The 24274-nt window shown below is 44.2% G+C and overlaps 1 protein-coding gene across 1 annotated transcript in view; it reads right to left on the bottom strand.

The window, feature by feature from the left end:
- The window catches only part of LOC311125808 (protein SSUH2 homolog), a 48534-nt gene that overhangs the window by 20477 nt on the left and 3783 nt on the right, over positions 1-24274 (bottom strand). The window contains exons 2-3 of the mRNA XM_084199840.1: positions 10895-10990; positions 9853-9934 (exon numbers count right to left, since the gene is read on the bottom strand). Of these exons, the coding sequence (XP_084055966.1) occupies positions 9853-9934; positions 10895-10990 (178 nt within the window). The remainder of the gene's footprint in view (positions 1-9852; positions 9935-10894; positions 10991-24274) is intronic.

Below are 24274 nucleotides of genomic sequence, written 5' to 3'. Positions count from 1 at the left end.
TCAGGTAGTGCAGCTCATCCAGGATGGCACATCAATGCGAGCTGTGGCAAGAAGGTTTGCTGTGTCTGTCAGCGTAGTGTCCAGAGCATGGAGGCACTACCAGGAGACAGGCCAGTACATCAGGAGACGTGGAGGAGGCCGTAGGAGGGCAACAACTCAGCAGCAGGACTGCTACCTCCGCCTTTGTGCAAGGAGGAGCAGGAGGAGCACTGCCAGAGCCCTGCAAAATGACCTCCAGCAGGCCACAAATGTGCATGTGTCTGCTCAAACGGTCAGAAACAGACTCCATGAGGGTGGTATGAGGGCCCGACGTCCACAGGTGGGGGTTGTGCTTACAGCCCAACACCGTGCAGGATGTTTGGCATTTGCCAGAGAACACCAAGATTGGCAAATTCGCCACTGGCGCCCTGTGCTCTTCACAGATGAAAGCAGGTTCACACTGAGCACGTGACAGACATGACAGAGTCTGGAGACGCCGTGGAGAACGTTCTGCTGCCTGCAACATCCTCCAGCATGACCGGTTTGGCGGTGGGTCAGTCATGGTGTGGGGTGGCATTTCTTTGGGGGGCCGCACAGCCCTCCATGTGCTCGCCAGAGGTAGCCTGACTGCCATTAGGTACCGAGATGAGATCCTCAGACCCCTTGTGAGACCATATGCTGGTGCGGTTGGCCCTGGGTTCCTCCTAATGCAAGACAATGCTAGAACTCATGTGGCTGGAGTGTGTCAGCAGTTCCTGCAAGAGGAAGGCATTGATGCTATGGACTGGCCCGCCCGTTCCCCAGACCTGAATCCAATTGAGCACATCTGGAACATCATGTCTCGCTCCATCCACCAACGCCACGTTGCACCACAGACTGTCCAGGAGTTGGCGGATGCTTTAGTCCAGGTCTGGGAGGAGATCCCTCAGGAGAACATCCGCCACCTCATTAGGAGCATGCCCAGGCATTGTAGGGAGGTCATACAGGCACGTGGAGGCCACACACACTACTGAGCCTCATTTTGACTTGTTTTAAGGACATTACATCAAAGTTGGATCAGCCTGTAGTGTGGTTTCCCACCCTTAATTTTGAGGGTGACTCCAAATCCAGACCTCCATGGGATGATACATTTGATTTCCATTGATAATTTTTGTGTGATTTTGTTGTCAGCACATTCAACTATGTAAAGAAAAAAGTATTTAATAAGATTATTTCATTCATTCAGATCTAGGATGTGTTATTTTAGTGTTCCCTTTATATTTTTGAGCAGTGTATATTAAATTGTATATAACTGCCTTAATGTTGCTGGACCCCAGGAAGAGTAGCTGCTGCCTTGGCAGGAACTAATGGGGATCCTTAATAAATACAAATACAAATGTCATGCTGTGTGCCAAAAACTCCATGACACCTGAGCATCCACAAAGAAATGGCTAATTGACCGCAAAATTAAGTCTCCGGACTTGGATCCCACTGAAAACCTGTGCAAACAAAGGATATCAAGGATCTGGAAAGATTCTGTATGGAGGAATGGTCTACGACCCCTCCTTTTTAGAAAAAGGCTCAGTGCCGTTATACAGTTTTATTACGGTAGTCTGGGGTGTAGTACTACAGTACTGTAGTCTGGGGTGTAGTAGTACAGTACTGTAGTCTGGGGTGTAGTACTACAGTACTGTAGTCTGGGGTGTAGTACTACAGTACTGTAGTCTGGGGTGTAGTAGTACAGTACTGTAGTCTGGGGTGTAGTACTACAGTACTGTAGTATGGGGTGTAGTACTACAGTACTGTAGTATGGGGTGTAGTAGTACAGTACTGTAGTCTGGGGTGTAGTACTACAGTACTGTAGTCTGGGGTGTAGTACTACAGTACTGTAGTCTGAGGTGTAGTACTACAGTACTGTAGTCTGGGGTGTAGTAGTACAGTACTGTAGTCTGGGGTGTAGTACTACAGTACTGTAGTCTGGGGTGTAGTAGTACAGTACTGTAGTCTGGGGTGTAGTACTACAGTACTGTAGTCTGGGGTGTAGTACTACAGTACTGTAGTCTGAGGTGTAGTACTACAGTACTGTAGTCTGGGGTGTAGTAGTACAGTACTGTAGTCTGGGGTGTAGTACTACAGTACTGTAGTCTGGGGTGTAGTAGTACAGTACTGTAGTCTGGGGTGTAGTACTACAGTACTGTAGTCTGGGGTGTAGTAGTACAGTACTGTAGTCTGGGGTGTAGTAGTACAGTACTGTAGTCTGGGGTGTAGTACTACAGTACTGTAGTCTGGGGTGTAGTACTACAGTGCTGTAGTCTGGGGTGTAGTACTACAGTGCTGTAGTCTGGGGTGTAGTAGTACAGTACTGTAGTCTGGGGTGTAGTAGTACAGTACTGTAGTCTGGGGTGTAGTACCACAGTACTGTAGTCTGGGGTGTAGTACTACAGTACTGTAGTCTGGGGTGTAGTACTACAGTACTGTAGTCTGGGGTGTAGTAGTACAGTACTGTAGTCTGGGGTGTAGTACTACAGTACTGTAGTCTGGGGTGTAGTAGTACAGTACTGTAGTCTGGGGTGTAGTACTACAGTACTGTAGTCTGGGGTGTAGTACTACAGTACTGTAGTCTGGGGTGTAGTACTACAGTACTGTAGTCTGGGGTGTAGTACTACAGTACTGTAGTCTGGGGTGTAGTACTACAGTACTGTAGTCTGGGGTGTAGTAGTACAGTGCTGTAGTATGGGGTGTAGTACTACAGTACTGTAGTCTGGGGTGTAGTACTACAGTACTGTAGTCTGGGGTGTAGTAGTACAGTACTGTAGTCTGGGGTGTAGTAGTACAGTACTGTAGTCTGGGGTGTAGTAGTACAGTACTGTAGTCTGGGGTGTAGTAGTACAGTACTGTAGTCTGGGGTGTAGTACTACAGTACTGTAGTCTGGGGTGTAGTACTACAGTACTGTAGTCTGGGGTGTAGTACTACAGTACTGTAGTCTGGGGTGTAGTAGTACAGTGCTGTAGTCTGGGGTGTAGTACTACAGTACTGTAGTCTGGGGTGTAGTACTACAGTGCTGTAGTCTGGGGTGTAGTACTACAGTACTGTAGTCTGGGGTGTAGTACTACAGTGCTGTAGTCTGGGGTGTACTAGTACAGTGCTGTAGTCTGGGGTGTAGTACTACAGTACTGTAGTCTGGGGTGTAGTATTACAGTGCTGTAGTCTGGGGTGTAGTAGTACAGTACTGTAGTCTGAGGTGTAGTACTACAGTACTGTAGTCTGGGGTGTAGTAGTACAGTACTGTAGTCTGGGGTGTAGTACTACAGTACTGTAGTCTGGGGTGTAGTACTACAGTACTGTAGTCTGGGGTGTAGTACTACAGTACTGTAGTCTGGGGTGTAGTACCACAGTACTGTAGTCTGGGGTGTAGTACTACAGTACTGTAGTCTGGGGTGTAGTACTACAGTACTGTAGTCTGGGGTGTAGTACTACAGTACTGTAGTCTGGGGTGTAGTACTGCAGTACTGTAGTCTGGGGTGTAGTACTACAGTACTGTAGTCTGGGGTGTAGTACTACAGTACTGTAGTCTGGGGTGTAGTACTACAGTACTGTAGTCTGGGGTGTAGTACCACAGTACTGTAGTCTGGGGTGTAGTACTACAGTACTGTAGTCTGGGGTGTAGTAGTACAGTACTGTAGTCTGGGGTGTAGTAGTACAGTACTGTAGTCTGGGGTGTAGTACTACAGTACTGTAGTCTGGGGTGTAGTAGTACAGTACTGTAGTCTGGGGTGTAGTACTACAGTACTGTAGTCTGGGGTGTACTAGTACAGTGCTGTAGTCTGGGGTGTAGTACTACAGTACTGTAGTCTGGGGTGTAGTAGTACAGTACTGTAGTCTGGGGTGTAGTAGTACAGTACTGTAGTCTGGGGTGTAGTACTACAGTACTGTAGTCTGGGGTGTACTAGTACAGTGCTGTAGTCTGGGGTGTAGTAGTACAGTACTGTAGTCTGGGGTGTAGTAGTACAGTACTATAGTCTGGGGTGTAGTAGTACAGTACTGTAGTCTGGGGTGTAGTACTACAGTACTGTAGTCTGGGGTGTAGTAGTACAGTACTGTAGTCTGGGGTGTAGTAGTACAGTAATGTAGTCTGGGGTGTAGTAGTACAGTACTGTAGTCTGGGGTGTAGTAGTACAGTACTGTAGTCTGGGGTGTAGTAGTACAGTACTGTAGTCTGGGGTGTAGTACTACAGTACTGTAGTCTGGGGTGTAGTACTACAGTACTGTAGTCTGGGGTGTAGTACTACAGTACTGTAGTCTGGGGTGTAGTACTACAGTACTGTAGTCTGGGGTGTAGTACTACAGTACTGTAGTCTGGGGTGTAGTACTGCAGTACTGTAGTCTGGGGTGTAGTACTACAGTACTGTAGTCTGGGGTGTAGTACTACAGTACTGTAGTCTGGGGTGTAGTACTACAGTACTGTAGTCTGGGGTGTAGTACCACAGTACTGTAGTCTGGGGTGTAGTACTACAGTACTGTAGTCTGGGGTGTAGTACTACAGTACTGTAGTCTGGGGTGTAGTAGTACAGTACTGTAGTCTGGGGTGTAGTACTACAGTACTGTAGTCTGGGGTGTAGTAGTACAGTACTGTAGTCTGGGGTGTAGTACTACAGTACTGTAGTCTGGGGTGTACTAGTACAGTGCTGTAGTCTGGGGTGTAGTACTACAGTACTGTAGTCTGGGGTGTAGTACTACAGTACTGTAGTCTGGGGTGTAGTACTACAGTACTGTAGTCTGGGGTGTAGTAGTACAGTACTGTAGTCTGGGGTGTAGTACTACAGTACTGTAGTCTGGGGTGTAGTACTACAGTACTGTAGTCTGGGGTGTAGTACTACAGTACTGTAGTCTGGGGTGTAGTAGTACAGTACTGTAGTCTGGGGTGTAGTACTACAGTACTGTAGTCTGGGGTGTAGTAGTACAGTACTGTAGTCTGGGGTGTAGTACTACAGTACTGTAGTCTGGGGTGTAGTACTACAGTACTGTAGTCTGGGGTGTAGTAGTACAGTGCTGTAGTCTGGGGTGTAGTAGTACAGTACTGTAGTCTGGGGTGTAGTACTACAGTACTGTAGTCTGGGGTGTAGTACTACAGTGCTGTAGTCTGGGGTGTAGTACTACAGTACTGTAGTCTGGGGTGTAGTAGTACAGTGCTGTAGTCTGGGGTGTAGTAGTACAGTGCTGTAGTCTGGGGTGTAGTACTACAGTACTGTAGTCTGGGGTGTAGTAGTACAGTACTGTAGTCTGGGGTGTAGTAGTACAGTACTGTAGTCTGGGGTGTAGTAGTACAGTACTGTAGTCTGGGGTGTAGTACTACAGTACTGTAGTCTGGGGTGTAGTAGTACAGTACTGTAGTCTGGGGTGTAGTACCACAGTACTGTAGTCTGGGGTGTAGTACTACAGTACTGTAGTCTGGGGTGTAGTAGTACAGTACTGTAGTCTGGGGTGTAGTAGTACAGTACTGTAGTCTGGGGTGTAGTAGTACAGTACTGTAGTCTGGGGTGTAGTACTACAGTACTGTAGTCTGGGGTGTAGTACTACAGTACTGTAGTCTGGGGTGTAGTAGTACAGTACTGTAGTCTGGGGTGTAGTACTACAGTACTGTAGTCTGGGGTATAGTACTACAGTACTGTAGTCTGGGGTGTAGTACTACAGTACTGTAGTCTGGGGTGTAGTAGTACAGTACTGTAGTCTGGGGTGTAGTACTACAGTACTGTAGTCTGGGGTGTAGTAGTACAGTACTGTAGTCTGGGGTGTAGTACTACAGTACTGTAGTCTGGGGTGTAGTAGTACAGTGCTGTAGTCTGGGGTGTAGTAGTACAGTACTGTAGTCTGGGGTGTAGTACTACAGTACTGTAGTCTGGGGTGTAGTACTACAGTGCTGTAGTCTGGGGTGTAGTACTACAGTACTGTAGTCTGGGGTGTAGTAGTACAGTGCTGTAGTCTGGGGTGTAGTAGTACAGTGCTGTAGTCTGGGGTGTAGTACTACAGTACTGTAGTCTGGGGTGTAGTAGTACAGTACTGTAGTCTGGGGTGTAGTAGTACAGTACTGTAGTCTGGGGTGTAGTAGTACAGTACTGTAGTCTGGGGTGTAGTACTACAGTACTGTAGTCTGGGGTGTAGTAGTACAGTACTGTAGTCTGGGGTGTAGTACCACAGTACTGTAGTCTGGGGTGTAGTACTACAGTACTGTAGTCTGGGGTGTAGTACTACAGTACTGTAGTCTGGGGTGTAGTAGTACAGTACTGTAGTCTGGGGTGTAGTACTACAGTACTGTAGTCTGGGGTGTAGTACTACAGTACTGTAGTCTGGGGTGTAGTAGTACAGTACTGTAGTCTGGGGTGTAGTAGTACAGTACTGTAGTCTGGGGTGTAGTAGTACAGTACTGTAGTCTGGGGTGTAGTACTACAGTACTGTAGTCTGGGGTGTAGTAGTACAGTACTGTAGTCTGGGGTGTAGTAGTACAGTACTGTAGTCTGGGGTGTAGTAGTACAGTACTGTAGTCTGGGGTGTAGTACTACAGTACTGTAGTCTGGGGTGTAGTACTACAGTACTGTAGTCTGGGGTGTAGTACTACAGTACTGTAGTCTGGGGTGTAGTACTACAGTACTGTAGTCTGGGGTGTAGTACTACAGTACTGTAGTCTGGGGTGTAGTACTGCAGTACTGTAGTCTGGGGTGTAGTACTACAGTACTGTAGTCTGGGGTGTAGTACTACAGTACTGTAGTCTGGGGTGTAGTAGTACAGTACTGTAGTCTGGGGTGTAGTACTACAGTACTGTAGTCTGGGGTGTAGTACTACAGTACTGTAGTCTGGGGTGTAGTAGTACAGTACTGTAGTCTGGGGTGTAGTACTACAGTACTGTAGTCTGGGGTGTACTAGTACAGTGCTGTAGTCTGGGGTGTAGTACTACAGTACTGTAGTCTGGGGTGTAGTACTACAGTACTGTAGTCTGGGGTGTAGTACTACAGTACTGTAGTCTGGGGTGTAGTACTACAGTACTGTAGTCTGGGGTGTAGTAGTACAGTACTGTAGTCTGGGGTGTAGTACTACAGTACTGTAGTCTGGGGTGTAGTACTACAGTACTGTAGTCTGGGGTGTAGTAGTACAGTACTGTAGTCTGGGGTGTAGTAGTACAGTACTGTAGTCTGGGGTGTAGTAGTACAGTACTGTAGTCTGGGGTGTAGTACTACAGTACTGTAGTCTGGGGTGTAGTAGTACAGTACTGTAGTCTGGGGTGTAGTAGTACAGTACTGTAGTCTGGGGTGTAGTAGTACAGTACTGTAGTCTGGGGTGTAGTACTACAGTACTGTAGTCTGGGGTGTAGTACTACAGTACTGTAGTCTGGGGTGTAGTACTACAGTACTGTAGTCTGGGGTGTAGTACTACAGTACTGTAGTCTGAGGTGTAGTACTACAGTACTGTAGTCTGGGGTGTAGTAGTACAGTACTGTAGTCTGGGGTGTAGTACTACAGTACTGTAGTCTGGGGTGTAGTAGTACAGTACTGTAGTCTGGGGTGTAGTACTACAGTACTGTAGTCTGGGGTGTAGTAGTACAGTACTGTAGTCTGGGGTGTAGTAGTACAGTACTGTAGTCTGGGGTGTAGTACTACAGTACTGTAGTCTGGGGTATAGTACTACAGTACTGTAGTCTGGGGTGTAGTACTACAGTACTGTAGTCTGGGGTGTAGTAGTACAGTACTGTAGTCTGGGGTGTAGTACTACAGTACTGTAGTCTGGGGTGTAGTAGTACAGTACTGTAGTCTGGGGTGTAGTACTACAGTACTGTAGTCTGGGGTGTAGTAGTACAGTGCTGTAGTCTGGGGTGTAGTAGTACAGTACTGTAGTCTGGGGTGTAGTACTACAGTACTGTAGTCTGGGGTGTAGTACTACAGTGCTGTAGTCTGGGGTGTAGTACTACAGTACTGTAGTCTGGGGTGTAGTAGTACAGTGCTGTAGTCTGGGGTGTAGTAGTACAGTGCTGTAGTCTGGGGCGTAGTACTACAGTACTGTAGTCTGGGGTGTAGTAGTACAGTACTGTAGTCTGGGGTGTAGTAGTACAGTACTGTAGTCTGGGGTGTAGTAGTACAGTACTGTAGTCTGGGGTGTAGTACTACAGTACTGTAGTCTGGGGTGTAGTAGTACAGTACTGTAGTCTGGGGTGTAGTACCACAGTACTGTAGTCTGGGGTGTAGTACTACAGTACTGTAGTCTGGGGTGTAGTACTACAGTACTGTAGTCTGGGGTGTAGTAGTACAGTACTGTAGTCTGGGGTGTAGTACTACAGTACTGTAGTCTGGGGTGTAGTAGTACAGTACTGTAGTCTGGGGTGTAGTACTACAGTACTGTAGTCTGGGGTGTAGTACTACAGTACTGTAGTCTGGGGTGTAGTACTACAGTACTGTAGTCTGGGGTGTAGTACTACAGTACTGTAGTCTGGGGTGTAGTACTACAGTACTGTAGTCTGGGGTGTAGTAGTACAGTGCTGTAGTCTGGGGTGTAGTACTACAGTACTGTAGTCTGGGGTGTAGTACTACAGTACTGTAGTCTGGGGTGTAGTAGTACAGTGCTGTAGTCTGGGGTGTAGTACTACAGTACTGTAGTCTGGGGTGTAGTATTACAGTGCTGTACTCTGGGGTGTAGTAGTACAGTACTGTAGTCTGAGGTGTAGTACTACAGTACTGTAGTCTGGGGTGTAGTAGTACAGTACTGTAGTCTGGGGTGTAGTACTACAGTACTGTAGTCTGGGGTGTAGTACTACAGTACTGTAGTCTGGGGTGTAGTACTACAGTACTGTAGTCTGGGGTGTAGTACTACAGTACTGTAGTCTGGGGTGTAGTACTGCAGTACTGTAGTCTGGGGTGTAGTACTACAGTACTGTAGTCTGGGGTGTAGTACTACAGTACTGTAGTCTGGGGTGTAGTACTACAGTACTGTAGTCTGGGGTGTAGTACTACAGTACTGTAGTCTGGGGTGTAGTAGTACAGTACTGTAGTCTGGGGTGTAGTACTACAGTACTGTAGTCTGGGGTGTAGTACTACAGTACTGTAGTCTGGGGTGTAGTACTACAGTACTGTAGTCTGGGGTGTACTAGTACACTGCTGTAGTCTGGGGTGTAGTACTACAGTACTGTAGTCTGGGGTGTAGTACTACAGTACTGTAGTCTGGGGTGTAGTACTACAGTACTGTAGTCTGGGGTGTAGTACTACAGTACTGTAGTCTGGGGTGTAGTACTACAGTACTGTAGTCTGGGGTGTAGTAATACAGTACTGTAGTCTGGGGTGTAGTACTACAGTACTGTAGTCTGGGGTGTAGTACTACAGTACTGTAGTCTGGGGTGTAGTAGTACAGTACTGTAGTCTGGGGTGTAGTAGTACAGTACTGTAGTCTGGGGTGTAGTAGTACAGTACTGTAGTCTGGGGTGTAGTAGTACAGTACTGTAGTCTGGGGTGTAGTAGTACAGTACTGTAGTCTGGGGTGTAGTACTACAGTACTGTAGTCTGGGGTGTAGTACTACAGTACTGTAGTCTGGGGTGTAGTACTACAGTACTGTAGTCTGGGGTGTAGTAGTACAGTACTGTAGTCTGGGGTGTAGTACTACAGTACTGTAGTCTGGGGTGTAGTAGTACAGTACTGTAGTCTGGGGTGTAGTACTACAGTACTGTAGTCTGGGGTGTAGTACTACAGTACTGTGGGAGGTCTAGCGGTTTTAAGCTGCTGCCTCTGGAGCACACGTATAATGTACCGCTCCCAGCATGGGTTCAAATCCGGACAACTGCTCTTTCAGCATTCCCTTTATCCAATAAACATAGAAAATACTTATATATTAAATAGTACAGTACTGTATCTAGTCTCACCTGACGTTAGGGACGGATGCATTCCTGTCATTCTCAGGTTGAGGGTTGTAGGCAGGAGGCGGCGGGTACAGCTGGTCTGTGTCTGAGGGAAATACATGCATTTCAGTCATTCATAAAGGCATTCTGGTCTCCTGTGTCTGAGGGAAATACATGCATTTCAGTCATTCATAAAGGCATTCTGGTCTCCTGTGTCTAAGGGAAATACATGCATTTCAGTCATTCATAAAGGCATTCTGGTCTCCTGTGTCTGAGGGAAATACATGCATTTCAGTCATTCATAAAGGCATTCTGGTCTCCTGTGTCTGAGGGAAATACATGCATTTCAGTCATTGATAAAGGCATTTCAGACATTCATATGAAGGCATTCATTAAGTTATTTTGGTCTTTAATCCTCAAAACAGACGGGGTAAATAAACACTAGGATCTCAAATCAAATCAAATGTTATTTGCCACATGCGCCAAATTCAACAGGTGTAGACCTTACAGTGAAATGCTTACTTACAAGCCCTTAACCAACAATGCAGTTTTAAGAAAAAAAAGTGTTAAGTAAAAAATAGATAAGTAAAAAATAAAAATAACAAATGATTAAAGAACAGCAGTAAAATAAAATAACAGTAGGGAGGCTATATATACAGTGGGTACCGGTACAGAGTTAATGTGTGGGGGCACCGGTTAGTCGAGGTAATTGAGGTAATATGTACATGTGGGTAGAGTTAAAGTGATCTACAGCCAACTCAATCACTTTGTCTGTGTCCCAAATTGCACCCTATTCCCAACACAGTGCACTACTTTTGGCCAGTGCCCACGTAGACGTCTGGTAAATTGTAGTGCACTGTGTAGGGAATAGGGTGCCTTTTCAGACCCAGACTTCGATCACGTTCAATGTTGTGTGCTGAAGTGAGTAACACAGACAGCTGAATGAGCTGATAAAGGAGGTGTTGATTATTTAGGGAGACAAACTGACTGACACTCACCCCCGCCTTTTGGCTTCTCGTACTCTGTCACACAGTTCAGTGTGTGTGTGTGTGTGTGTGTGTCTCACCTCCTCCTTTGGGCTCATCGTACCCCGTCACACAGTCTAGCCAGCCAGGAGGGGGCGCCGACGGACCCTCCTCTGGAATGTTGGGATCAAACGCTCCTGTCGATGTCAGAGGAACACAAACAGTGAGTGATGTAATCAAACCAGGGAGATACCAAATCACAAATGGGAAACATCTGGTTCATGTCCCAACTATCCATTAGGCCACGCAACGAAAAACAAGAATGAGTGTTTGTTATTGGACAAATTCCAATAGTACCTCCCCATTTCACTCTGTTTCAGACAGTCTTTTTCCCATTTGGTGCCTAATGAATATGACCCTGATATGAGTAGGACCAGGAGTCTTTCCTGACTCTAATAACTGGGGCCAGGAGTGTTTCCTGACTCTAATAACCGGGGCCAGGAGTCTTTCCTGACTCTAATAACCGGGGCCAGGAGTCTTCAAGGTTCAGGTCTGGTCAGGTCACGTGGTCAGAAGAAACCCAGTTATGACAGAGACTCAGATGTCAAGGTTCTGGTCAGGTCACATGGTCAGAAGATGTTGGATATAGGCTAGGCCCTGGTTATAGTCCAACTTAAAGGGGGTTATACTGTATGTCACAAGTTTAACAGAGCAGTAAACAAGTTTTATAAATCATTGGCTTGTGTCCAATAGGGAAGTTTGTATCTAAATAACAGTGAAGTTTCTATCTAAACAACAGTGAAGTTTCTATCTAAACAACAGTGACGTTTGTCTCTAAAAAACATTGAAGTTTCTATCTAAACCATATGGATTCATCAGTCTGCTCAGTCTCATCATTGGTAACGTTCTCGCTCAATGAGACAAACAACATTAAAACCTTAGATATAGAATTGAATAATAGAGACAAAAAAAGACACAGATGCTCTTTTGAAAACAGTCATTTTGTAATTGATCAAACAGTCTCATTATTCCGATGGTCACATCATTGGAAACTTCTCTCAATCAGGCAAATAACATTAGCTTTCATCTAACATGAGTATCTGGCAGGCTTGAGTCATGGAAATAGAGAACCCCACCACCGGCCCAGGTGACAGGCCCAGGTGACAGGCCCAGGTGACAAGCGACAGGCCCAGGTGACAGGCCCAGGTGACAGGCCCAGGCCGATAGTGGTCAAGTTCCTGAGGTTCAAGGACAAGGTAGCCGTTCTGGAAAGAGCCAAGAACTTGAGAGGAACATACATCTTCTTCAACGAGGACAATCCTGAAGTCTTGCACCAGAAGATAAAATAACCTATCCCGGCCATGAAAGCTGCCAGAGCACGTGGGGACATTGCTTACATCCGCTATGACAGGCTCATTGTCCGCCCTCCCTCCCAGAAGCCTGGAAGGGATGAGACAGCCAAGCCTATAGGTTCGTAGCTTCAACCCCACAGCACACACACACACACCAACTGATTAATGGACTGCTGAATGTATGTTTTTTTGTTGTTGTTGTTATTTTCAGTATTATGTCTATCTCTGATAGGCTACCCAGGAAAGGGCTGAAAATAGCCCATATTAATATATGTAGCCTTAGAAATAAGGTTAATGAAATCAATAACTTGCTAACATCAGATAACATTAATATATTAGCCATTTCTGAGACTCACTTGGATAATTCCTTTGATGATACAGCAGTAGCAATACAAGGATATAACATCTACAGAAGAGACAGGAACGCTTATGGGGGAGGTGTTGCTGTATATATTCAGAGCCATATCCCTGCAATGCTTAGAGAATAACTCATGTCAAGCGTCCCGTGTAGCTCAGTTGGTAGAGCATGGTGTTTGCAACGCCAGGGTTGTGGGTTCGATTCCCACGGGGGGCCAATATGAAAACGCATGCGCTCACTAACTAACTGTAAGTCGCTCTGGATAAGAGCGTCTGCTAAATGACTAAACTGTAAAAGTGTTATTGAAGTTCTGTGGTTGCAGGTTCACCTGCCTCATCTAAAGCCTGTTATTTTGGGGTGTTGCTATAGGCCACCAAGTGCTAACTGTCAGTATCTAAATAATGTGTGTGAAATGCTTGATAGTGTATGTGATGTAAACAGAGAGGTCTTGGCATGTTGAATATTGGCTGGTTTTCATCAAGCTGTCCGCTCAAGAGGAAGCTTCTCACTGTAACCAGTGTCTGTAATCTTGTTCAGGGTATTAATCAACCTACCAGGGTGTTTACAAACACTACAGGAACAAGATCATCCACATGTATTGATCACATTTTTACTAATACTGTAGAACTTTGTTCTAAAGCTGTATCCGTACCCATTGGATGTAGTGATCACAATATAGTGGCTATACTCCAGGAAAGCCAAAGTTCCAAAAGCTGGGCCTAAAATTGTGTATAAGAGATCATACAAAAGATTTTGCTGTGACTCTTATGTGGATGATGTAAAAAATATTTGTTGGTCTGATGTGATTAATAAGGAGCATCCAGACGCTGCACTTGATGAATTTATGAAATTGCTTCTTCCAATTATTGATAAACATGCACCTGTTAGGAAACTGACTGTTAGAACTGTTAAGGCTCCATGAGGAATTGAAAAACTGTCTGGTTGAAAGAGACGGGGCAAAAGGAGTGGCTAATAAGTCTGGCTGCACATCTGACTGGCTGACTTACTGCAAATAGAGAAATTATGTGATTAAACTCAACAAAAAGAAGAAGAAACTGTATTATGCACACATGACTGTAAGTCGCTTTGGATAAAAGCGTCTGCTAAATGGCATATTATTATTATTATTTTATTATTATTATGAAGCCAAGATCAATGACATAATGACAAATTCAACTCCATCATTCATCAAATCAACAATTTGATGTTGGCAATTATTTTAATGATTAATTCATTGGCAAAGTGGGTAAACTTAGGCAGGAAATGCCACCAACGAACAGCGAGCCATCGTATTCATGCATTAAAAAACAAATAATGAAAGTTTGAATTCTGTAAAGTTAGTGTGGGAGAGGTGGGAAAATGATTGTTATCGATCAATAATGACAAACCTCCTGGCATTGACTACTTACATGGAAAGCGACTGAGTCCACTCCTATCTGTCATATCTTTAATCTGAGCCTAGAGGAAAGTCTTTGTCCTCAGGCCTGGAGGGAAGCCAAAGTCATTCCACTACCCAAGAGTGGTAAAGTGGCTTTTACTGGTTCTAACAGAAGACCTATCAACTCGCTGCCAGCTATTAAAAATTGTATCTGACCAAATACAACGCTATTGTTCTGTAAACAAATTGACAACAGACTTTCAGCATACTTATAGAGAAAGGGCACTCAACATGTACTGCACTGACACAAATGACTGATGATTGGTTGAAAGAAATTGATAATAAGATGATTGTGGGAGCTGTACTGTTAATGTCAGTGCAGCTTTTCATATTATTGACCATAACCTGTTGTTGAGAAAACGTACACTACCGTTCAAAAGTTTGGGGTCACTTAGAAATGTCCTTGATTTCCATGAAAACATACATGAAATGAATTTGAACAGGAAATATAGGAACATGAATAGGAAATGTCGTCATTGACAAGGTTAGAAATAATGATTTTTAATTGAAATAATAATTCTGTCCTTCAAACTTTGCTTTCGTCAAAGAATCCTCCATTTGTAGCAATTACAGCCTTGCAGACCTTTGGCATTCTAGTTGTCAATTTGTTGAGGTAATCTGAAGAGACTTCACCCCATGCTTCCTGAAGCACCTCCCACAAGTTGGATTGGCTTGATGGGTACTTCTTACGTACCATACGGTCAAGCTGCTCCCACAACAGCTCAATAGGGTTGAGATCCGGTGACTGTGCTGGCCACTCCATTATAGACAGAATACCAGCTGACTGCTTCTTCCATAAATAGTTATTGCATAGTTTGGAGCTGTGCTTTGGGTCATTGTCCTGTTGTAGGAGGAAATTGGCTCCAATAAAGCCCCGTCCACAGGGTATGGCATGGCGTTGCAAAACGGAGTGATAGCCTTCCTTCTTCAAGATCCCTTTTACCCACATTTGCTGATGCTCCAGATACTCAACTAGTCTCAAGAAGTTGTATTGCTTCTTTAATCAGCACAACAGTTTTCAGCTGTGCTAACATAATTGCAAAAGGGTTTTCTAATGATCAATTAGCCTTTTTAAATGATAAACTTGGATTAGCAAACACAACGTGCCATTGGAACACAGGACTGATGGTTGCTGATAATGGGCCTCTTTACGCCTGTGCAGATATTCCATTAAAAATCAGCTGTTTCCAGCTACAATAGCCACTCGGGCCCAGTGTCGTCCAGGTTTGGCCGGTGTAGGCTGTCATTGTAAATAAGAATTTGTTCTTAACTGAATTGCCTAGTTAAATAAAGGTAAAATAAAAAATAAAATTTACAACATTAACAATGTCTACACTGTATTTCTGATCAATTTGATGTTATTTTAAATGGACAAATAAATTGCTTTTCTTTCGAAAACAAGGACATTTCTAAGTGACCCCAAACTTTTGAACGGTAGTGTATGTTTTATGGATTTTCAACCTGCCATATCGTGGATTCAGAGCTATCTATCTAATAGAACTCAAACGGTTTTCTTTAATGGAAGCTTCTCTAATGTCATACGTGTGGTAAAGTGTGGTGTACCACAGGGCAGCTCTCTAGGCCCTCTACACTTTTCTATTTTTACCAATGACTTGCCACTGGCATTAAACAAAGCCTGTGTATCCATGTATGCTGATGATTCAACCATATACATGTCAGCAACCACAGCTAATGAAGTCATTGAAACCCTTAACAAGGAGTTGCAGTCAGGTTTGGAATGGGTGGCCAGTAATAAACTGGTCCTGAACATCTCTAAAACTAAGAGCATTGTATTTGGTACAAATCATTCCCTAAGTTCTAGACCTCAGCTGAATCTGGTAATGAATGGTGTGGCTGTTGAAGAAGTTGAGGAGACTAAATGACTTGGTGTTACCTTAGATTGTAAACTGTCATGGTTAAAACATATAGATTCAATGGTTGTAAAGATGGGGAGAAGCTTGTCTGTAATAAAGAGACACCACACTCCAAAAAGCAAGTCCTGCAGGCTCTAGTTTTATCTTGATTATTGTCCAGTCATATGGTCAAGTGCTGCAAAGAAAGACCTAGTTAAGCTGCAGCTGGCACAGAACAGAGCGGCACGTCTTGATCTTCATTGTAATCAGAGGGCTGATATAAATACTATGCATGCCAGTCTCTCTTGGCTAAAAGTTGAGGAGAGACTGACTGCATCACCACTTCTTTTTATAAGAAACATGAATGTGTTGACAATTCCAAATTGTTTTTATAGTCAACTTACACACAGCTCTGACTCACACACTTACTCCACCAGACATGCCACCAGGGGTCTTTTCACAGTCCCCAAATCCAGAACAAATTCAAGAGAACATACAGTATTATATAGAGCCATTATTGCATGGAACTCCCTACCATCTCATATTGCTCAAATGAACAGCAAACCTGGTTTAAAAAAACAGATAAAGCAACACCTCACGGCACAACGCCTCTCCCCAATTTGACCTAGATAGTTTGTGTGTATGTTTTGATATGTAGGCTATGTGTGCCATTTTTAAACGTACAGTGCCTTGCAAAAGTATTCATCCTCCTTGGCGTTTTTCCCATTTTGTTGCATTACAACCTGTAATTTAAATGGATTTTTATTTGGATTTCATGTAATGGACATACACAGAATAGTCCAAATTGGTGAAGTGAAATGAAAAAAATAACTTGTTTCAAAAGATTCAAAAAAAAAAATACGGAAAAGTGGTGCGTGCATATGGATTCACCCCCTTTGCTATGAAGCCCCTAAATAAGATATGTTGAAACCAATTACCTTCAGAAGTCACATAATTAGTTAAATAAAGTCCACCTCTGTGCAATCTAAGTGTCACATGATCTGTCACATGATCTCAGTATATAGATACCTGTTCTGAAAGGCCCCAGAGTCTGCAACACCACTAAGCAAGGGGCACCACCAAGCAAACGGCACCATGAAAATCAAGGAGCTCTCCAAACAGGTCAGGGACAAAGTTGTGGAGAAGTAAAGATCAGGGTTGGGTTATAAAAAAATATCAGAAACTTTGAACATCCCACAGAGCGCCATTAAATCCATTATTAAAAAATGGAAAGAATATGGCACCACAACAAACCTGCCAAGAGAGGGCCGCTCACAGACCAGGCAAGGAGGGCATTAATCAGAGAGGCAACAAAGAGACCAAAGATAACCCTGAAGGAGCTGCAAAGCTGCAAAGCTTAACTTAAAGTTGCTGTACACCAGTGGAACCCATCCAACTTGAAGGAGCTGGAGCAGTTTTAACTTGAAGAATGGGCAAAAATCCCAGTGGTTAGATGTGCCAAGCTTATATAGACATACCCCAAGAGACTTGCAGCTGTAATTGCTGCAAAAGGTGGCTCTACAAAGTATCGACTTTGGTGGGTTGAATAGTTATGCACGCTCAAGTTTTCTGTTTTTGTGTGTTATTTCTTGTTTGTTTCACAATAAAGAAAAATTTGCATCTTGAAAGTGGTAGGCATGTTGTGTAAATCAAATGATACAAACCCCCCCAAAAATCCAGTTTAATTCCAGGTTGTAAGGCAACAAAATAGGAAAAATGCCAAGGGGGGTGAATACTTTCGCAAGCCACTGTATGTAGTTCTGTCCTTGAGCTGTTCTTGTCTATTAATGTTCTGTATTATGTCATGTTTCATGTTTTGTGTGGACCCCAGGAAGAGTAGCTGCTGCTTTCGCAACAGCTAATGGGGATCCTAATACAATACCAAAATACCAATACCAAGTTTCAAATTGTATTATGTATAGGATACATCGTCCACCAAAATGCTTAATTGCAGGTTCCTTCTCGACAATGCAACAACAATAAGAAATAATAAAATATAAGAATAGGAACAAAGTAAATGGCTCAGTAGAACAGAATAAACATGTTATCATAAGTATAATACAGGAATAACAATAATACTATAATAATAATACTATAATAATAGGAGTATGGGTGGACTGGACAGTGCTCTCGCTCCCACAGGAAAAACAGACATTTGTTGGGAGGGAGAGGACAGGATGTTATATTGTCATCCAACAACAATCCTACTCTCTCTGGCTTCTAAAGATCATGTTGGATTTGAAAGGTCTGGGCTAGGGAGTAGTCAGGCAAGTTTTTTTTTTTTTTAAATCAAACAATATTTTTTTTCTCCAAGAACTGGAAGGCGGGAGAGTCGAGCTGAGCTGAGCAACATTAGGCGTATTATATGAACCAATAAACCTTCTACTATAGTCATATTATTAGCAGCTAATGTCCATGTAGGTAGGTCCACAGTGTGATGTCTCCGTAGTATATTTACATGCATTGTATTACCATTAAAAGGTTTAATACTGGCAGCAGGTGGCTTAGTGGGTAAGAGCGTTGTGCCAGTAACCGAAAGGTCGCTGGTTCTAATCCCCGAGCCGACTAGGTGAAAAATCTGTCGATGTGCCCTTGAGCAAGGCACTTAACCCTAATTGCTCCTGTAAGTCGCTCTGGATAAGAGCGTATGCTAAATGACTAGATAGCTGGACATTATACATGTGCTGCAAACTGTTGCCAGTCCACGCACACATCGTCTGTGCAACATCATGCACAGTGATTCGATACATGTGTGAGAATCAAAGGAAAAAAAATTGCAAGAAAACACTTCACTGTTGTCCTTATTACTGTGTAATAACTCCTGTAAAATGTGACAATATACTATAGTTTACATATTACACTGTAGCTCAGTTGGTAGAGCATGGTGTTTGCAACGCCAGGGTTGTGGGTTCGATTCCCACGGGGGGCCAGTATGAAAATGTATGCACTCACTAACTGTAAGTCGCTCTGGATAAGAGCGTCTGCTAAATGATGTAAATGTGAAATGTACTAACATTGTAATAACTATGGTATTACAAAGGTAGAAGGTATCCATTACCTTAGTGGCACCATGACCCAGACACCATCAACATGGTGCCACTCAGGAACCTGTAGGGCCCAGACACCATCAACATGGTGCCACTCAGGAACCTGTAGGGCCCAGACACCATCAACATGGTGCCACTCAGGAACCTGTAGGGCCCAGACACCATCAACGTGGTGCCACTCAGGAACCTGTAGGGCCCAGACACCATCAACGTGGTGCCACTCAGGAACCTGTAGGGCCCAGACACCATCAACGTGGTGCCACTCAGGAACCTGTAGGGCCCAGACACCATCAACATGGTGCCACTCAGGAACCTGTAGGACCCAGACACCATCAACATGGTGCCACTCAGGAACCTGTAGGGCCCAGACACCATCAACATGGTGCCACTCAGGAACCTGTAGGGCCCAGATACCATCGACGTGGTGCCACTCAGGAACCTGTAGGGCCCAGACACCATCAACATGGTGCCACTCAGGAACCTGTAGGGCCCAGACACCATCAACGTGGTGCCACTCAGGAACCTGTAGGGCCCAGACACCATCAACATGGTGCCACTCAGGAACCTGTAGGAACTAGACACCATCAACATGGTGCCACTCAGGAACCTGTAGGCCCAGACACCATCAACGTGGTGCCACTCAGGAACCTGTAGGGCCCAGACACCATCAACATGGTGCCACTCAGAAACCTGTAATCAAGTGGCAACTTTGTCTTTGTGCACCAGAATGCCCCTTTTCATTCCATTGACCTTTAGCACTACACAGCACCACCTTATTCCTTACGTAGTGCACTACTTTTGAACAGAGCTCTATAGGCCCTGGTTAGAAGTAGTGTAAATAATAGGGTGCCATTTGGAACACAGCTACAGGATTATTCCTATGGGTGCTTTCCCATTCCTTCCAAATGTTCGTTTGAATGTACCAGCGTGAGCGTACAGGGCTAAATATAGTACAGTACAGGCTGGTCATTGGTGTCACTGAACACAATACAGTTATCAGTCTATTTAAACACCTATGAGAAGCAGTTTCCCTGCACTGTTATGAGATCTGAGTTTAAGATTATAAATCATATATATGTCAGGCCTTTATCCCAAAAGGCTTACAGTACAGTATGAAGAAAAGTATGAAAATGTATGCACTCACTACTGAAAGTGGCTCCTGATAAGAGCGTCTGCTAAATGACTCACTACTGTAAGTCTCTCTGGATAAGAGCGTCTGCTAAATGACTCACTACTGTAAGTCTCTCTGGATAAGAGCGTCTGCTAAATGACTCACTACTGTAAGTCTCTCTGGATAAGAGCGTCTGCTAAATGACTCACTACTGTAAGTCTCTCTGGATAAGAGCGTCTGCTAAATGACTCACTACTGTAAGTCTCTCTGGATAAGAGCGTCTGCTAAATGACTCACTACTGAAAGTGGCTCCTGATAAGAGTGTCTGCTAAATGACTCACTACTGTAAGTCTCTCTGGATAAGAGCGTCTGCTAAATGACTCACTACTGGAAGTCTCTCTGGATAAGAGTGTCTGCTAAATGACTCACTACTGAAAGTCTCTCTGGATAAGAGCGTCTGCTAAATGACTCACTACTGTACGTCTCTCTGGATAAGAGTGTCTGCTAAATGACTCACTATTGTAAATCTCTCTGGATAAGAGCGTCTGCTAAATGACTCACTACTGTAAGTCTCTCTGGATAAGAGCGTCTGCTAAATTACTCACTACTGGAAGTCTCTCTGGATAAGAGTGTCTGCTAAATGACTCACTACTGTAAGTCTCTCTGGATAAGAGCGTCTGCTAAATTACTCACTACTGGAAGTCTCTCTGGATAAGAGCGTCTGCTAAATGACTCACTACTGAAAGTGGCTCCTGATAAGAGCGTCTGCTAAATGACTCACTACTGAAAGTGGCTCCTGATAAGAGTGTCTGCTAAATGACTCACTACTGTAAGTCTCTCTGGATAAGAGCGTCTGCTAAATGACTCACTACTGAAAGTGGCTCCTGATAAGAGCGTCTGCTAAATGACTCACTACTGTAAGTCTCTCTGGATAAGAGCGTCTGCTAAATTACTCACTACTGGAAGTCTCTCTGGATAAGAGCGTCTGCTAAATGACTCACTACTGTAAGTCTCTCTGGATAAGAGCGTCTGCTAAATGACTCACTACTAGAAGTCTCTCTGGATAAGAGCGTCTGCTAAATGACTCACTACTGAAAGTGGCTCCTGATAAGAGCGTCTGCTAAATGACTCACTACTGAAAGTGGCTCCTGATAAGAGTGTCTGCTAAATGACTCACTACTGTAAGTCTCTCTGGATAAGAGCATCTGCTAAATGACTCACTACTGAAAGTGGCTCCTGATAAGAGCGTCTGCTAAATGACTCACTACTGTAAGTCTCTCTGGATAAGAGCGTCTGCTAAATTACTCACTACTGGAAGTCTCTCTGGATAAGAGCGTCTGCTAAATGACTCACTACTGTAAGTCTCTCTGGATAAGAGTGTCTGCTAAACCTGCATTCTACACCTGCATTACTAGCTGTTTGGGGTTTTAGGCTGGGTTTCTGTACAGCACTTCGAGATATTAGCTGATGTAAGAAGGGCTATATAAAATAAAATTGATTGATTGATTGAAATGACTCACTACTGTAAGTCTCTCTGGATAAGAGCGTCTGCTAAATGACTCACTACTGAAAGTGGCTCCTGATAAGAGCGTCTGCTAAATGACTCACTACTGTAAGTCTCTCTGGATAAGAGCGTCTGCTAAATTACTCACTACTGGAAGTCTCTCTGGATAAGAGCGTCTGCTAAATGACTCACTACTGTAAGTCTCTCTGGATAAGAGCGTCTGCTAAATGACTCACTACTAGAAGTCTCTCTGGATAAGAGCGTCTGCTAAATGACTCACTACTGAAAGTGGCTCCTGATAAGAGCGTCTGCTAAATGACTCACTACTGAAAGTGGCTCCTGATAAGAGCGTCTGCTAAATGACTCACTACTGTAAGTCTCTCTAGATAGGAGCGTCTGCTAAATGACTCACTACTGTAAGTCTCTCTGGATAAGAGTGTCTGCTAAATGACTCACTACTGAAAGTGGCTCCTGATAAGAGCGTCTGCTAAATGACTCACTACTGAAAGTGGCTCCTGATAAGAGTGTCTGCTAAATGACTCACTACTGTAAGTCTCTCTGGATAAGAGCGTCTGCTAAATGACTCACTACTGAAAGTGGCTCCTGATAAGAGCGTCTGCTAAATGACTCACTACTGTAAGTCTCTCTGGATAAGAGCGTCTGCTAAATGACTCACTACTGTAAGTCTCTCTGGATAAGAGCGTCTGCGTCTGCTAAATGACTCACTACTGTAAGTCTCTCTGGATAAGAGCGTCTGCTAAATGACTGTCAACGATGTAGTGATGGTGTGGTGGGGAATCAGGCGCAGAAGCAGAGGTACAGTCCAACAAGACTTTACTATGCAAAAATAATCCACAAACGGCAGGAGGCCAAACAGACGCGCACAGGCGTCAAACACGATCGCACGAAAACACAGTGCGCAAAACTCTCCTCAACAGAGGAGGACACTACTAATACTGGCGTACTGGAAATTAACACAGCTACGCAACCATCTGACAAGCGACAATTACACACAACACTATACACACAAACAGGGAACTAAATAGGGTGCATAATGATACCTAACACAAAACAGGTGTGGCTAACAGACAAAACTAATCAAACAGGAAACACAGAACATAGAACGGTGGCAGCTAGAATTCCGGAGACGACGAACGCCGAAGCCTGCCCGAACAAGGAAGAGAGGCCGCCTCGGCCGAAACCGTGACAATGACTCACTACTGTACGTCTCTCTGGATAAGAGTGTCTGCTAAACCTGCATTCTACACCTGCATTACTAGCTGTTTGGGGTTTTAGGCTGGGTTTCTGTACAGCACTTCGAGATATTAGCTGATGTAAGAAGGGCTATATAAAATAAAATTGATTGATTGATTGAAATGACTCACTACTGTAAGTCTCTCTGGATAAGAGCGTCTGCTAAATGACTCACTACTGAAAGTCTCTCTGGATAAGAGTGTCTGCTAAATGACTCACCACTGTAAGTCTCTCTGGATAAGAGCGTCTGCTAAATGACTCACTACTGAAAGTCTCTCTGGATAAGAGCGTCTGCTAAATGACTCACTACTGTAAGTCTCTCTGGATAAGAGCGTCTGCTAAATGACTCACTACTGTAAGTCTCTCTGGATAAGAGCGTCTGCTAAATGACTCACTACTGTACGTCTCTCTGGATAAGAGCGTCTGCTAAATTACTCACTACTGTAAGTCTCTCTGGATAAGAGCGTCTGCTAAATGACTCACTACTGTACGTCTCTCTGGATAAGAGCGTCTGCTAAATGACTCACTACTGTAAGTCTCTCTGGATAAGAGTGTCTGCTAAATGACTCACTACTGTAAGTCTCTCTGGATAAGAGCGTCTGCTAAATGACTCACTACTGTAAGTCTCTCTGGATAAGAGCGTCTGCTAAATGACTCACTACTGTAAGTCTCTCTGGATAAGAGTGTCTGCTAAATGACTCACTACTGAAAGTCTCTCTGGATAAGAGCGTCTGCTAAATGACTCACTACTGTAAGTCTCTCTGGATAAGAGCGTCTGCTAAATGACTCACTACTGTAAGTCTCTCTGGATAAGAGTGTCTGCTAAATGACTCACTACTGTAAGTCTCTCTGGATAAGAGCGTCTGCTAAATGACTCACTACTGTACGTCTCTCTGGATAAGAGCGTCTGCTAAATGACTCACTACTGTAAGTCTCTCTGGATAAGAGCGTCTGCTAAATGACTCACTACTGAAAGTCTCTCTGGATAAGAGTGTCTGCTAAATGACTCGCTACTGTACGTCTCTCTGGATAAGAGCATCTGCTAAATGACTCAAATGTCAATGTAAAATGTACAGTAATTGCAAAATGGTAATACGTTTTTAGTATGTGTATGTGTGATCCCAGCAGGAATTGAACCCATGACCTTGGCGTTGCTAGCGCCATGCTTTAGGCCTAGATGAACACACTGATAATGAATGGCGGCAGGACAAGGGTGGAAAGTAAAGATTGATTAGTATTCAGACAATGTACCTAACATACATCACAGAGACAGAGAGTAGTACTGTAGGGTGGGGCTTACATTACATTTACATTTACATTTTAGTCATTTAGCAGACGCTCTTATCCAGAGCGACTTACAGTTAGTCACATTATTATTATACCCTGGCGTTGCAAACGCCATGCTCTATCAACTGAGCTACATCCCTGCAGGCCATTCTCTCCCCTACCCTGGACGACGCTGGGCCAATTGCGCGCCGCCCCATGGGTTAAGGTAATCCAATAGAATAGACGTTGATGGGTGGTCTGTCAATCTGAACCCATCCTGCAGCATAAAACCTAGAGG

The sequence above is a fragment of the Coregonus lavaretus genome, assembly GCF_964263955.1.
Source record: "Coregonus lavaretus genome assembly, contig: HAP1_SCAFFOLD_466, whole genome shotgun sequence".
Classification (NCBI taxonomy): Eukaryota; Metazoa; Chordata; class Actinopteri; order Salmoniformes; family Salmonidae; genus Coregonus; species Coregonus lavaretus.
This window is presented reverse-complemented; position numbering and strand designations above follow the sequence as displayed.